The following is a 17,394-nucleotide window of genomic DNA, read 5'->3' as shown; positions in this document are numbered from 1 at the left end:
TCTATGGAAATGTACATTAGGGGTATAACCCAAAAAATACGACACCAGTACCATGTGCGAAATATTGTCCTGATAACGAAAAAGCGTGTTTTAGTTCGATTCGGTGAAAAAAGTTTCCGCAACGACTGCGATTACTAAAGCCCTTTTGATATTTTTCATATTAAGAAATTTTAAATAGCTTTGTTTGAATAAATATTTACAGAAAACAAATACAATTCTCACAGGCAAATTCCTTACCCAGTTGTTCGGGTAACTAGGGAATAACTAGCAATTTTGCTGGCTACTGGTAAACACCCCTAGTTACCACCCAATCTACTCGCAATGTAATAGACTGGTGAATTTAACATGGGGATTTCATAGGAAGGGGTCTATTGTCTCCTCACTGCATTACCAGTAACCATCCAATTCGATAGTCGTGTGAAGGCAATTGTCTCTTCATTGCATTACCAGTAACCAGTCAATTTGATAGTCTTCGTAAAGCCACTTGTCCCTTCATTGCATTACCAGTAACCAGCCAATTCGGTAGTCAGAAATTATAACAAAAATTACTAATAAGTTGAAGTCAGATAAATGGGTAAATGCATATTTTTATGCATTAGCCACATTTAATTTTATTGCATGGTATGCAAACATTTTACAAATAACAATATAATCTTGTATATTTATGGATATGACAGGTCTATCTTGATCCTTGATACTGGAACTAGAGCGTTACTACTTGATACAGCGACTTATGTTTATTTGGTCCTTGGAATGTTTTTCTCGTGTTTCCTTCAGGTCATTCAAAAGTTCTGAAATGAAATGTATACAAGTTTAATGAAATGGCGTGATAATGTATTCCGTCAAGATAGATATCAGCATACTTACCACAAATATATTATAAATATTCTTCTTAAATTGTTCATCCTTTCTATGATTTAGCTCGTAACACGTTCTTTTTTGGCATCTTAAATTTTTGCATAACAAACGCATCAAAATACGTTTTTTTAAATTATGAATAAACAATATTTTTGTTTAAAAAAAGAAATAATGTGGAAAAGGGATTACAAGAGAGAAACATTGTCGATTACACTACCCATCGGTAGTCTTTAAAATAGTCAATATATTACACGCCGCATTACCTGTAACTAGTAAATTGACATGATAGGCAGGAAAGCCCATTTCCAGTGGCAAAAACAGGCAATAGGCAATTTTTTGTGCAATTTTGGGTGTAAAGTAACTAGGATCAATGAGTAACTAGTTACATAACTATGCCAAAGTAGACAATTGCTATTTATTAAACAACAACAGCCTGTAACTTTCGCAAATTCGTTGCAAACGATAGGTACAATAAATATAAACATAAAATTCGAGAGTTTATAAAGAAAAACAAAAAAAATCAATATTGTCAACGGTGCATTAAATGCTCTGAAATATCGCGATTTGATAATTGATCCAGAATGGTTTGACATTGATTTTAAATTAGATAAAAACTATAAATAGGTTAATACGAAAAATGTACATACATATATCTCATTGTAATAAATAAAATTAAATAATACATTATTGAACTTCAATGCATTTGGTGAGGAAACTTTTTTCGCGATAGAGAAAAAATTAACCGTATTTCACAGTAGTTTTTCATGCTCTACACGGCTATGCAGTGGTATTTTTGATATGTGCAAAAATTGCGAAAAAATTTATAACCCTAATGTACATATTGTTACGGAATTAGGTTTAACTAATCTCCGTGTAGACGTTGTTTTATTCCCCAGTACGATTTGTACCAAATAAAACAGGGTTCGTTTTAGATTACGTTTCTACAATGCTTTATTTACTTTATTACACTTATTCGGAACCGACTTTAATTACTTAGCACACAGCTAGTCTCTAGTTAGCACGCAGCTATTCTTTAACCGATCTGTTCAGTTCAACGCTTAAAACACGACTACCCCGTCATTGCCATTTCCCCGGTATTTATACCCAAAGTCTCCCTGTTCTAGAGTCCTCCAGAACACATATGGCAACATCTCGAATCTGTGCAGCGAACACACAGACGCACATTCGCACTAAGCGAACAACCATACTCACATACATACATGGGGGAATACAATTGGACGACAAGCACAGTAATGACGTAATTACAACAACAAATAAATGTAAGAAAAGAAGTGACAAACTAAACAATAATTACATGACTATGGCAAAACAAAACAAAAGCACATTAATGAAAGGTAAAGTAACATCTAGAATAATGAAGAGAGTTCTACATGGTAGTTGTTGTTGCTTAAATAAAGTAACTGCGTAATAAAAACTTTACGTTACAATTCAAATTTTTAAATTAACGGAAATTAAACTAAACTAGCTTAAACCTATCAGTTACATTCGTAACAATATGTATATGTACAATTCAAGGCAAATCTATATAAGGCAAGGCAAATTTATAGAAGGTATGTGCATGAATTACAACAACTAACAAATTTACAAAAACAACATTGTTGTTATTGAAAATTAATTGTCAAAGAAAATATTGAATATTAGGGTCGTTCCAAATTTTTTTTCAGGAAACACATAAATACTTTTTGAAAATCCTCTTAAATATAACAAATTTGAATCAAAATGTAAATATAACGCATTCAGAACTCTCGTAGGTAATTTTTATTACACGTTTACAATGAAAATAAGTATTTTATGTTAGCGAATTTCGAAGTTTCAAATTTCATGAGTAGACCCTATTACATTTTGAAAACTAAATTTACAAAAATGTAAGAATACAGCTGGTTGTCACTTTTACCTTTAACAAATATGCCTTGATATAAGGTATATGCATGAATTACAACAACTAACAAATTTACAAAAACAACATTGTTGTTATTAAAAATTAATTGTCAAAGATAAATATTGAATAATAGGGTAGTTCCAATTTTTTTTCAGGAAAAACATAAATACATTTTGAAAATCCTCTAAAATAGAACAATTTTGAATCAAAATGTAAATATAAAGCATACGGAACTGTCGTAGGTCATTGTTATTACAAATTTACGGTGAAAATAGAATTTTATTGTAGAAAATTTCGAAGTTTCAAATTTCATGAGTAGACCTCATGGTACAATAATACAGGTAGCATTATCAAGCCAGCTGTGAAAACTAAATTTAGAAAAAAAAGTAAGAATACAGCTGATTGTCACGTCTACGTTGTATAAATATGCATTGGTACAATTGAACTTTTTGACAAGAAAATTGAATTCACTGAATCACTGGCGTCGCATGAACTGTGAGGTGGAAAATCTATGTGGACTGACCTGCAGAAAGGAAAGCCAATTCTTTGATGTAGCTCAAGCAGGATACGAAGCAGCATACACCAAAACTTGGTCACTTCGAGTATCGTAGAAAAACGAAGCCTATTGTATGTTCGGCTATAAAAATTGACTAGAACGTCTATACGTCAAAATTTGACATAAATTCAATGCAATTGACACATTATGTTACCATCAGCTGGGCTGATAATGCTACCTTCTTATTGTATCATGGTTTTTTCATACATTTTACATAAGATAAATAATAAGTCCAGTATACAGCCATTATTATAAGTCTTCTTTTGTCATAGTTTGGATTTACCGAACAGATTTATAGCGTTCAGGTTTACTTAAAGTTAAAAGCGATGATCGAATTCCAAGGAGGGGCTTCTTTTCATTAACTTTCAATGTACAAATTATATTTTTAATGCCTCCAAATAAGTTTATTTTGCGTTTTCAAATCCATCAGATAGTAAAAGAAAGCATGTAATAATGGCCCATAGAAAAATTTTTTCTGATATATAATCTTGCATAACTGATATTTTTAATTTTGATCAAATGCTGACGCTATCTACGGATTTTTTAAAACATTTTAAAAGTCCAATAAGAATCTATGATTCATTTCACGATATCTTCTCGAGTTCCCTAGCGAATAGCCCCACTAACACCATTTTTGGTTATCTGTGGAGATTTGCAATCATTTTTAAAGCATACGATCAAGGGGAGGAAGTTATTTCAATTATAAAACAACAATTTTAATCATGTTTATGCCTATTTTATTTCGCCTAAATAGCTGGCGAGGGGAGAAATATTAGACATATTTCATTCTTTTATTGTTCTTGCCATATGAATGTCTAATCAATAACTCGGCCGATACGTGCAAATCTTATCAGCAACAAGACAAACAATATATACCCCTCATATTATGGCTAAAATGGAAGGGAGCGGGCCATTTTATCAACATGCCAAGCTACCACTACTATCAATACGGTTAATAAATGTCAGTATGATTTTTAAAAGCGTAAACTAAAGACCGTAGTGTAGAATATTTTAAAATCTATAACAAATTTGTATCGAATTAATCGTTTAAATACATTCTTTTTTATATTTTAAAAATGTTACAAGAAGATGCTGTCCGCAATTTACAATATGACAGTGAAATACGCGTATCTCAACAGAATCGTGTAGAACCAAGAGGTTGAAAAATACAGTCGAAATTGCTTATAACGACGTTCAAGGGACCGACGGAATTGGACGCTATAAATGATATTTGTTTTGTGTGGGCTATAAAGGCGACAGAAAATTGAGAGTTTGAATTTCGTTGTTATAAATTGCTATTTTTTTCTGAAATATAATAGTTTTAATGTGTTTTTGTTATGCATAATATGATTTTGCGTAGTTTAGCGCATTGCGATGTTCATTGGCTTAAATATTTATTCGCAATGTATGAATAAATAAATAATCGACATGTCGTTATAAACGATGACGTTATAAGCGATTTGGACTATAAATTGTGAAATTTTTGCGATTTTAAGAGATAATACTTTGAAACAAAGGCTTTGTTATGAGACCCTCATACTGAATGGGTTTTATCTTATCAAATAGTTTTGTTATTGTCTGTTAATAAATGATTTTATCCATCCATTGTAATAAATATTGCGAAAATAAATAAATAAAATATTATAAGAAATTTTTAATTTTACTAAAACTTCACATTCAAACTTTATATTTCAACAGTTTTCGATGGTCCTGTAAGCATAACATCTCAACCAAGAGGTAAGTATCCTGTTTAAAGTATTTCCTTTAATGTTATACTAAACTATTTTATAATCACTTTAAAGTTTCAGATCGAATACCCCTACCCATCTCAACAGTGGAACAAAATGCCAGAGGTGTACAAAGTACCTATATACCATTATCGGGATATGATTTTCTCAAGGATATACCTTCAATATATATAGAACAAACATTTGAATTGAATGAGTGTGAGTATTCCAAAACACACATACAACTTGGAAACGTCATCCATATAACTCGTATCTTTTTTTTTCACTTAGCTCTTACCGCTGTTTCGTCTGAAAATCGTTATGTTGTACGTTCAGTCATGGGTGATGCCTTATATGCAGCCTCAGAATATTCAACCCAAAGAAATCGTATGCTATTGGGTTCAGCCCGTCCCTTTGATATGCATTTGATTGATAAAACCCATCAGGAGGCATTGCTATTCCAGCGAAAATTGGCCTTAGGTTTTATGTGCTGTCAACCGAAAAGTTTAGAAGTATGGATACCACCGGGAAACATTTTAGGACGTATTGTACAATCGCCTACTATCTTGGCACCAGAATTCTATATAGAAGACGGTGCCACTGGCAATCCAATATTTTGCATTGAAGGTCCAAAAAATACGGGATTTTGTTGTTTTTGTTTACCCAAAGAGACATATTTTAAAATACATTCCGGTGGTGAATTGAGAGCATCTATCGATCGCAAATGGATGAGTGGCAAATCTCAGTATACAACAAATATTTATTTTAGTGATGCAAAATTGACGGGTAAAGAGCGTGCCTTGATATTGGGTGGAGCATTTTTATTGGTAAGTTGAAGAGAAATACTTGTTAAAGAGCTCTATAATCTGTTATGCGGTGGAATTAGGTGACCATTAATTTCCTTAAGGGGTTATTGCCATTTGCAAATTTTACAGAATCGAAACATTTTTATTGTCTCACTTTTAAGTACAGGTAGAATAGAATTCCGTGCTGAATTGGTTCTCTTTCCCCAATTTCACAATTTTTTATTTCTATATTCATGTCCAATAAGGGAACATTTCTGTCGATTCGGCTAGAATATTCCATAATTAAGTGATTCTAGTAATTACCAACGTTTCAAAATATTCAGCCTTATTACGGTTGGCGTAGTCGTATCCAAAATTGCAAGTTGACGTGTCGAAACGACTGATTGGTATTATGTATATATTCGTCCTTAAAAGCTAAAATATCAATTTTTAAAGAATTCTTTTGGTAAAAAATAATAGAATTGTATGTAGATCATGTTTAAACTTTTAATCCAGAAGAAAAACCAACCCTACAGTTTTTACAATCAAAATAATTTTTTGGATTTTGGAACCTTGTGGACACTTCATTCAAGACATTGGTCCCGATATTAATATTGAAGACCCGATTAATTTTTGGATGCGGCCAGGAAGAATAATCGCGATTTTTAAACAATTTTTTTGACTGCGTTCTTGATTTTCATAGTTCCAAACTGTAACTTAGTCCATGTTTATATTATAACCTTTTGCAGGGTGAACCTTTTTATGAGGATTTATTTGAAATATAAGCAATGGAATTGACATTTGAAATCCAGTGGGTTTGTTAAATACGGTTATATATAAACGTACTATTAGCTTTTTATTAATTTTTTTACGCATTTGTTATGATTTGAAGGTAGCGGCGAATCATTTTTCACTGATTTTCTTAGAGATTAATGTCGGTAATGACCATAATGCAGATATTGGATCTTAAACTATCCAAATACTTAATTGACTCATATATATTTTTAATTGTAAAATAATTCGTTCGAAATCATCTTTTGAACACGAACTAAGAAATTTGCATTGCTTGAATCGTTATACGATGAATCTAACAGATTTTCAATAGAAAGTTTGTCATCTGATAAAAACACGAAATTGTCATACGAAAATGAATAAAAGAAGCAAAATTTTTAAGTTATTTTCCAATATAATTTAATTAATTAAATTTAATTTAGTTTATTGAGACATTAAAGGATATTTTTACACATAATAAACACTTGCGACTATAATGTGTTATCGTAATTATATAAAGGTGTCATCAGCATCAGGCTTTAACATGAATGTGAGAAGTTTGTAGAGGTTGTTAAATAAATGAATATCGCCCTTGCTCCCGGGGCTGATTAAAGAGTTTCTTAATTCTAGGGGTTGTGTACTTAAAACTAAGGGAAGAAGATTAATAAAAAAAGAAATAAATAAAAAAAAACAACGGAAAGAAAAGAAAAAAACTAAAACAGACACAAGAGGGTAAACAATATATGTACTACCCTCGGTGAGTTCCGGCAAGAGCCTTTTCATAAAACCCAGAAATATCATCAGTGTGTTCATAGGTATATCCCATTGGAGACAAATAGTAAGGATTTGCCCAATCAATGTTCACCTGACTATTTAAAACTTCAACCATATGTGCAATTTCATGAAGAGCCAATCTTTGAATGAACTAGGGATACGCAGTGGAATGCAATAATCGGTTTTTCAATTATACGGTTTTCGCGAAAAATGTAAAACTCGATTTTCGGTTAGTCGATTATTTGAGGGTGTACTGAAAGTCGACTTTCGATTATTCGTTAACCGCCGAAAACCGATTATAATCGACCATATTCGTTGATGCGATCCATAATGTATATATGCATACAAAAGTACCGTCCATTACGGGGTTTTAGCACACCCAATAGTCAACTACGACTAATAGTCGTCCGCGATTAATAGTCGACTACGAATAATAATAGACTACGACTAATGGTCGACTACGAATAATAGTTGACTCCGTCTTTCGAAAGTCGATTAAGAAAAATCGATTATCCGGTTTTCGCACAGTCAATAGTCGACTACGACTTTTAGAAATTTTGCTGCTAATAATCGATTAACCGAAATCGATTTTACGTATCCCTAGAATGAACCTTTCTAAGAGGTCACATACATAGAATGTGTATAAATTATTAGAAAATCTTCTATTAACGGATTTGAAATTTTTACCGATACAGAGTCTCAAAATTAGTCTTTCTAGAATCTCAAGTTCTTTCATAACAGTCGGGGATATATTGAACCAAATAGGGAACCCGTAAAGAATGACTGGCCGAATACAAGTCTTATATAACATCAATTTTGTGGGGGTAGGTAAATTTTTGTTATTGAAAAGTTTAAAAAAAGAGGTAAAAATACCTTGAGCTTTATTTCGGACCTTCCTAGCAAGTTTATTAAATTCGACACCCAAATATTTGACCTCATCTTTAAATGGTATTTCAACCCCATTTAAAAATAGCTGTAAGGATTTGCTTTCAGGAACAACGAATCTTTTACATTTTTCCGAAGCATTTCTGATACAAATGGCTTCGCTCTTGGCAGAATTAATTTTTATACCCCATTTATCATAAAACTGTTTCACTTTGTCAAGATAAAGTCTGTCTGGTTACTTTCCCAGCAAGAATTGTCCAGCAAGAACTTTCTCAGAGAGTAAGGGGTTTTTATTCTCTTTTGCTAGAAAATTGTAAAAAGTAAACAGACACCTTCCCAGCAAAAACCAGCACGCAATCAGCTGACTTGCCAAAACAGAACAATTTGTCCGCCATTAAAGGAACCAAAGCAAGCAAAAATTGTATTTTATTAAAAATAAAGGAGAAAATTCCCCTAATTGTGGTGCTATTTCCACAATAAAACTGTTTTTAATTTTTATAAACATAAATCACCGAATAATTAAAAACAGCTGATTGAGTTGCAAGTGCTTGCTAGAAGAAATTTGTCCAGCAAGAATTTGCAAGCTCTCAGTGAAAGAACTGTCAAAATGTCTCTCTCGAATCGCTCTCTTTTGCTGGTTTTTTGTGTTAACAGACGACTTCCAGCAACAATTGGTACAAATTGTTACAAATTTTAGGGTAACCAGACACAGCTATAATGTGAAATGTTTACCAATGCACCAGCAGAGGATTCATTGTGCGAATACAATAGAGAATCAGATGAATTTTGAAAGTTGTGAGGAAAATCGTACATAAAAATGTTGTATAAATGGGGAGCCAATACAGACCCTTGAGGGACCCCACATTTTACATTAGATAAATCTGACACCTGATTTTAAAATTGAACACAAAACTGTCTATTAGTGAAAAAGTTTTGAAATATTTTAATAATAAAGGGACTAAAGCCGATTCTGATCATTTTGGTCAGTATTCCAATATGACTGGCATGATCAAAAGTTTTTCCACATCTAGCAGTACTGCAACGGTACAATTTTTTTTTCCTTAAATTCAAGACGAAGTCGTTGTGGAATTTCAACATGGCATCAATGGTCGAGTGACCCTTCTGAAAACCGAACTGGGAATTTGGTATATACGGAATAGTTTGCCTAAGTTGGATAACAAAGATATTGGCCTCAAGTTAGAAATATCTTCACTATTGCCCTTCTTTATTGGGATTATCTTTGAAATTTTCCAAAAAAAATTGGTAAATTCTTTTAAGTTCTTTCTGCCAAGCCTACTTAATTCTGTACAGATTTTTTATTCTATCAGATACGATAAATTTTCTTTTCCCAGTTACGACTTTTTCTGAATGATCATCGGAATCAGAAGTTATAGTACGAACAAATTCATGAATATAATCGTCGATCTCATTGTTAGACAAGTTTGTAACTGAATTTAGATAGTGATTCAAAATATTTTCGTTTACATCATACTTAAAATTTCCCAATTGCAGTTACGATAACTAACAAAACTTGAAGGGTTTGCAAAACTATCTTGAAATTTGGAAGCACGACATTCAATTTTAAAGGAAATTGGTGTGAAAAGGTGGGTAAACACGATGTTGAACAAATGGGAGTGGATATCACTGTGTGTAATTTTTTGTGTCATGGAAAATTAACCACATTCTGACACCGCAGCGTAATGGAAGAAGAAAAATAAAAAGACACCTGTCTCGTCGTTTTTGCCTGTTACTTCGAATTTCGCGGTTATGGGCCCCCAAAGACCTGAGGCCCTGCTGTCAAAAGGGACAATTTTGTCAGGCTCATATCTTCTAAACCGCTAAGAATTTTGGTTTACTCGTGGAGGCAAAGTTGTAGCTTTCATCTTAAAGAATAATAATTGTGAAGACATAAAATCCATTCAACCTTATCTTCAAGGTCAAAATCGTTGAGGTCAAGTTCCCGTTATAATTTTTTCTCAGATTTTGACCTACAGATATCAAACCGATCAAAATTGAATCAAACAACCAACTACAAAAATGTACCTTAGATCTCAGTAAACAACTTTCTGGAACATACGAACCCTGTAGAAATGGTTCTTAAAGGTCAAAATAGCAAAACAAATGCAATTTTTATTTTCTTGTTTCGGTTTCTACTCCATATAAATTAAACCATTCAAAATTCAAGAAAACATTCAACTACAATAATGTAGCGAATATATCAGTATACCATTTTGTGGAACATCAGAGCCCACTACGAACTGCTCTTAAAGGTCAAAATAGCAAAAAACTTTAGAAAATATTCGATTTTTATACTTTTTTCTCCGATTCTAGTCCATAGATACCGAACCGTTCAAAATTAAAGAATAAAAAGAACTACAAAAATGTACCTAAGATCTCAGTTAACAACTTCCTAGAACATATGAACATTCTAGGAACGGTCCTTCATGTTCAAAATTCACTAACAATTATATTATGGTTAATGCTCAGGTCTGGAAATAACAAACTGTTCAACACTCTAGAAAATTTGAAAGGTTTGTTATTTACGGACCTGACCAGGAAAGAATGAGTAAAACTAAGTCCCAATTTACATTAGGCGAGTTTACTTGCGGCAATTGTCAGTTTGTAGGTGAGAGAGGGGGCTGAGAGGCAAAGGGTTACCATATGCCTCACCTCTCTCTCCATCAAACTGACAATTGCCGCAAGTAAACTCGCCTAATGTAAATTGGGACTAATGGAATTTTGAGCTTAAAGGGCCGCTCCTAGAATGTTCATATGTTCTAGAAAGTTGTTAACTGAGATCTTAGGTACATTTTTGTAGTTGCTTGTATTCTTGAATTTTGAACGGTTCGGTATCTATGGACCAGAATCGGAGAAAAGAGTATAAAAATCGAATATTTTCTAAAGTTTTTTGCTATTTTGACCTTTAAGAACAGTTCGTATGTTCCAGCTCTGATGTTCCACAAAGTTATATACTGATATATTCGCTACATTATTGTGGTTGAATGTTTTCTTGAATTTTGAATGGTTTAATTTATATGGAGTAGAAACCGAAACAAGAAAATAAAAATTGCATTTGTTTTGCTATTTTGACCTTTAAGAACCATTTCTACAGGGTTCGTATGTTCCAGAAAGTTGTTTACTGAGATCTAAGGTACATTTTTGCGGTTGGTTGTTTGATTCAATTTTGATCGGTTTGATATCTGTAGGCCAAAATCTGAGAATAAATTATAACGGAAACTTGACCTTAACGATTTTGACCTTGAAGATAAGGTTGAATGGATTTTATGTCTTCACAATTATTATTCTTTAAGATGAGAGCTACAACTTTGCCACCACGAGTAAACCAAAATTCTTAGCGGTTTAGAAGATATGAGCCTGACAAAATGGTCCTTTTTGACATCAAGGCCTCAGGTCTTTGGGGCCCATAACCGCGAAATTCGAAGTAACAGGGAAAAACGCCGAGATACGTGACTTCTTATTTTTCGTTTTCTATCACACTGTGGTGTCAGAATGTGGTTAATTTTTTTCGTGTCGCACAGTGTAAATCAGAGGCATAAGAACCGACAAGGAAGTGATCTAAAAAGGATGATCCATTCGGAAAAGTGGGACATGATGAAGAAATTCTAGAAAAATAATAAGGATGCTGCTGGAGAAAATCATAAAAACTATTACCGTTCTAATTATTTACTGAGTCAACCCAGGAAATATGCTTCGCATTAAAATCACAGCCGATAAATGTGAAATCAAACCCTCTAGAAAAATTACCCAAACATACAAGGAACTTGACACAAGAGAACTGGCAGAATTACAGGGAATGTAAATCGAACCTAACAACATTTTTCTGCAGATACCATTAATGCAGACCACGAGAGAAATAAATAAACTTGGCAGACTGAAACCTGCAATAACTTCTTTTTTATATTTAAAAGTTTGCCTAATTAAAATTACAAGTATGAAATATTAGGGAGACAAAGCGATAAAATAGCGTTAAAAACATTTTTGCTAGCTTTTTCTTTCCTCTCAATGGCGGGTGATCATACTTTCTTTTTCAACTCTACGTACTTTAAATATTCTGGACATCCTCTAAAACTAGATGGATGACCGCGGTTTTTACAGTTTACACAAAGAGGTAGATTTCCCTCACTATGAAGAGAAGAACATTGACCTGGTTCATGATTTTTATCACATTTCACACAAGCAGATTCTCTATTGCAGTTGCGGGACATATGTCCTCACTGCTGACATCTATAACACTGAATATCGCCCGAGTTTCTCTTAGGAAGCACCCAAAATGCTCGTTGGTCCAATACATATCTTACTGCTTTCAATTCAGATGTAGATTTGCTAAATTGTAGCGTTACCAGAAAAAGACCTGTATCGAAATTGTCTTTCTTCGAGAAAGAGGTGGTAAATTTTGTGACACTGTACACCGTATCCGGAACTAGAGTATCTAAATATGCTTTGATGTCGTCAACTTCTGTGTTATGTAATATACCAAGAAGAACAATCGATTGGTGCTTCATCTCCTTGGGAGTGTAAGAATAAGAGTCTAATTTTTTTTGCCGTAATGGGGCCATAAGTTCTGCGTGTATTTGAGCGTCCTCTAAGTAAAGTTTACTCTTCTGTCTGCTTTTGTTTATAAGTTTAAATTTAATATTCCTGGATTTAAGATCTTTAATGAGGCTTTGCATATCAACTCCGAAGAGAAAAATAGGAGGACAAAAGGATTTTCTTTTAACATGGACGATATCTTCATCTAAAACTTCCTTTACAGGAACTCTTTTCTGATATTCGTTATCTGATTTCACATCTAGATCCCCTAATAAAGCAAATCTGTTGCAAGACGGGTGGGATTGACCAGGAGTTGTGGCCAAACATATAGGCCTATTTATACGAAAATTAAACATACATACATATGTATCTACCTTAGCCTTTTTTGAGCCATGAGCAATTTTCCGTTTTCTTTCTACAAGTTGAAAAACTTCATCGTCTGATGGAGCAAATTCTTCCATATCAATAGAATTATCCTCTTCAATAGGCTTAAATGCAGGCAACTGTTCAACATTTGTCACCACGGCTTTATGATTCCCTTCATTGACTTTTGATGAAGCTGCTGAAAGCCCATTTTCTTGTCCCAGATGCTTCGAGTTTTGCGAAAGATTTCCGATTTCAGAATCAGAGTTCGTAATTATACATGATTTATCTGGGGTATATTCTCCGAAGGATTGCAAGCGAGCTTGCCCAATGAGTTCAAATCCATTTCAAAAATCAGAATACAAAGGAAATCCAATTTTTAATTTCCAAGAAAAAAATTCATTTCTTTTATATGACAGACAACACGTCTGCCTTGTTTGATATTTCCAATATATTTCATTAATCATTGCCAAAAAATTTGTTAAAATTTATTTGTTTTTATTTTTGTATCCAGTCGTTAAAAAAATCGTATTCCAACGCCATACGTGGTACCAATTTGTCATATCAAAAAAATAAATGTTATTTATAACCCAAGAAATCCGTCCATGGAATTATGAATATGTTTCTTTCGATATTTTATGGACCTATGATGCTATAAAATAAAAAAATGTTCGTAGTATATAATTTTTCATAATATAGAAAATGTAAACTACGACTACGCCAACCGTAATACACTGATTGATTTTAATGGAATTTCACTTTTTTAAATTATTTTCCGGGCGGACAATTCCGAGGGAAATATTCATGATTGCCCTGAATATGTTGCTGATCGGTTTATTCATTTTTGAGCTATAGTGCCTATAGTGCAAGGTGCTCCAGTAAAAACAGAGTTTCGTATGCGGCCTTTTCAGAACACTGTGATATATTTTAACAAAAATAATTACGCAAGTAGCTTACCCAACCTTTACACATGCCAGTGACAGTTCGAAAAATTCAATACATACACAATATTTTACTACCACAATTACATTTTTTGAATTGTCGACTCCACTGGCACTAGATTTTTCATGCCAGCAAAATTTTGAGCTGGCTGCCAATGATATGTCGAAAATGAAAAAAGAGTTGCCGAGACTATTTTTTAATCCATGTACATTTTTGTTTCTTTTAAGAATGCAAAGATTTAATGCATATTTTCAAAAAGATTAGGAAACACAAATAATACGTCTTGGCAGCTGCAATATATTAGTGGTTAGTAAAGACATAATTTTGATGTTTTTCATGCAAATATAGGTTGGTAAATAATTTCCCCTCTGGTATTATACAATATTGAAAAGGCGGCAATACCAGATTCATTATGTTTATGACTGAAAACAATCTTTTTAAAACGAAATAAAATAAAAATAGTAAAATATGTTGTGAATTGTGTTTTAAATCTGAAATATAATGCAATTTTGTGTGTTAATGCGGCTTAAAATAATTTTGAAATTGAACTTGCACTGGCATGTGTAAACACACAAGAAAACTGCATGCCAGTCGAACACTTTTTCGGCATTTTCGAGTATAATACATGTACTCAATTGGCACCAATTTACTGGCATGTGTAACGGAAGTGTAACCAAAGGATTACACATGCAAGTAACTTGCAGAGAGTTGTGTATACATATTATAGTCGAAACTTCAATTTTTTCGAACTGACACTTGCATGTGTAGACGTTCGGAAAAAAATTGAAGTTACCCAATAGAAAATCGAGTCTTCGATGACATTTTCGTCGACGATTCGTTGACGAATATTCCGAAATTGTCATGTACGACAACTTGCATGACCATGTCTTGCATTGTGTCTTGGCAACAAACCGAAAAATGCTCAAAAGTGTGCTTTGAAACAATTGTACACATATTTATCCAAATATAAAATTTTTGATTTGTAATAAATGAAAAATTATAATGTCATAAAATTCGGAAACCGCGTTACTGATTGAACAATTTTTATTTATACAAACGGCATTATGTAAAAAACGGTAAGCTAGAATAAATAGATTAAAATGCTTTAAAATTAATTGTAGTTATTCTTTGAATAGGTGCATGTACGTTCCAGTCATGGAGAACATTGAAAATTCCAGCGACTGTAAAATACAACGTATGTGGTATATGGTAAGATTATAGAACATTTAGTGGATATTCACAGCATTCATTTAAAACCGTTTCTTTTTCCAGAATCCAAAAATAAAGAGAGGTCGCCTTATGGTCAGGTGGGGTAAGACTTGTATGGCGTGGTAAAGCTGGAAGAAAATGTTGGATTGCGGAACATACGGGAGCTAAGTATTATTAATTAATAAACTAATTTATTTTGTAAAAATAATATATTTTATAATTAAATAAAAATTTGACACCCGACAACATAAACGAAAATGTCTTTAGTTGGGTCATCGATGACTAGTAGCAAGACAGGGTCGGTGAAGCAGTCGTCGACGAAATACGGGGATTTTAGTCATCTAGATCGTCGTCGACGACAACTTCGCTTACCCTGTCGCCCAAGTTGTCGTGCATGATTACTGGGACACTTGTGTGAAAATGTCGTCAACGATCCCAAAGGGCTGTCTGCAAAGAGTCCTCAACGAATTGAAAGTGTCGTGCACGAGTCATCAATGTTGTCTTGAAGACACTTTCTACTGGGTACTTTCAAAGCACTTACATTGATTACTGACAAGAAAATTTTGTCGGCAGTGAGGTTGTTAGTTTGTGTGGCAATGAATATGTGTGAGTGTATTGGTATTTTTCGAACTGCCACTTGCATGTGTAAACGGGGGGTTAGATGAAAACAAGACTTTCTAAAACTTTATTGAAAAAAATTCATGAAAATGGATTTTTCGTGCTCAATAAGTGGCCATAACCACTTAAGTACTTTTAGAGAATGTATGTATGTACTTTACGCTGATTGTAGATTGACTTCCAAGCGTCTCGATCTTCCGCACCTGACATCGATATTATCCGTGCAGACTAGATTGGCCCAAATATTGTTTCCAAGAAAAATGAGAAGCTGAGAGCGACATTAGAGAGCAATCGTTTGTTTTTGTATCTCTTTCTTGTACATGTATTTTGAGCCAACGTCACGGCCCATGTTCCATCAACAGCTCTACAATTTCCATTAACTAATTGTGACTAATTATCGTTTGCTTTCATTACAGGAGTATCTTTATTTTCAAACTAGATTTTAAAATGGAATAAGACTATGCAACAACATAGCTTGGCATTTAAAATAAACCCAACCAATCACACACTGGAAGAAAAATACGACAAAATTTTATTTTCAAAAATTTTTTTATTTTATTTTTTGTTTGTTATTTCAAACATGTTTTTTTGTAATTTGTTTTTTTTTTTTATATTCATTCTATATATAATAATTGTTCACAATACACAGATAATTACAAATAATGTAATTTTATACAAATGTTGTTTAATTAATAATAAGTTTTAATAATATATATTTTTTAAAATATATACGATTGTTTTTTTCTTTGCAAATACATTAAGAGATATTTGTTGTTTGATAATAAAGTGTGTTGGCTTATATATAATTATATACATAAATATAAGATATTTTTTACTAGTTATGTTTGTTGTTTTCTTTTTTTTCTTCTTATAATTCAAATTTGTATATGAAATATGTATATATTAATATAGTATATAATTTGTTGTTGGTTTTTTGTTTTTCATTAGTTTCATGTTTTTAAAACTATAGTTTCTATGTGTATTTTTGTTGTTGTTAAATTTACTTATACATATATGTTTTATACATTTGTAATGCTAAAAAAAGAAACTTAAAAATAAACTATATAAAGTTACAATAAATTTTTCATCGAATTCTTTTATTTTGTACAACATTTATTTTTGTTTTTTTTTCTTCTTCTTAAAAAATAAAAATATATAAATCTACTATACAATTGCAACTAAAAACTTAATTTAAGTAGGTTTTTTATGTAAACTATTTGCAAAAAAAAAAAATAAAACACAATTTCAATTAAGGCAAAATTAAATTACATAGTGCTACAGAGAAAAATTTACGGCATTTTTTCTTCGAGTGAGAATAGCTGAGAAATTGAGGTTAGAAACGAAAAAAACACCTTTTGTAATATTTTGCAAGGATCTTTTACAAAAATTTGAGAAAACAGAAAGCATGAGGTTCATTTGAAACTGCTTAGCCTGAAATTATTGCTACAACCTTCA

The 17,394-nt window shown here is 32.5% G+C and overlaps 1 protein-coding gene across 1 annotated transcript; it reads left to right on the top strand.

Moving 5' to 3' along the window:
- Positions 1–4,014: 4,014 nt before the first annotated feature.
- On the top strand, positions 4,015–17,076 carry LOC141405570 (phospholipid scramblase 3). Its single transcript, XM_073990082.1, has 5 exons — positions 4,015–4,472; positions 5,013–5,051; positions 5,117–5,260; positions 5,333–5,868; positions 16,356–17,076. The coding sequence occupies exons 1-5, from the start codon at positions 4,391–4,393 to the stop codon at positions 16,383–16,385; spliced, it is 831 nt and encodes a 276-aa protein (XP_073846183.1). The 5' UTR covers positions 4,015–4,390; the 3' UTR covers positions 16,386–17,076.
- The last annotated feature ends 318 nt before the right edge of the window (positions 17,077–17,394 follow it).

The sequence above is a fragment of the Musca autumnalis genome, unplaced genomic scaffold, assembly GCF_047663935.1.
Source record: "Musca autumnalis isolate F117 unplaced genomic scaffold, ASM4766393v1 scaffold_5, whole genome shotgun sequence".
NCBI classification, from domain to species: Eukaryota; Metazoa; Arthropoda; class Insecta; order Diptera; family Muscidae; genus Musca; species Musca autumnalis.
The sequence above is the reverse complement of the archived record's forward strand: the minus strand, read 5'-3'. Positions and strand labels throughout refer to the sequence as shown.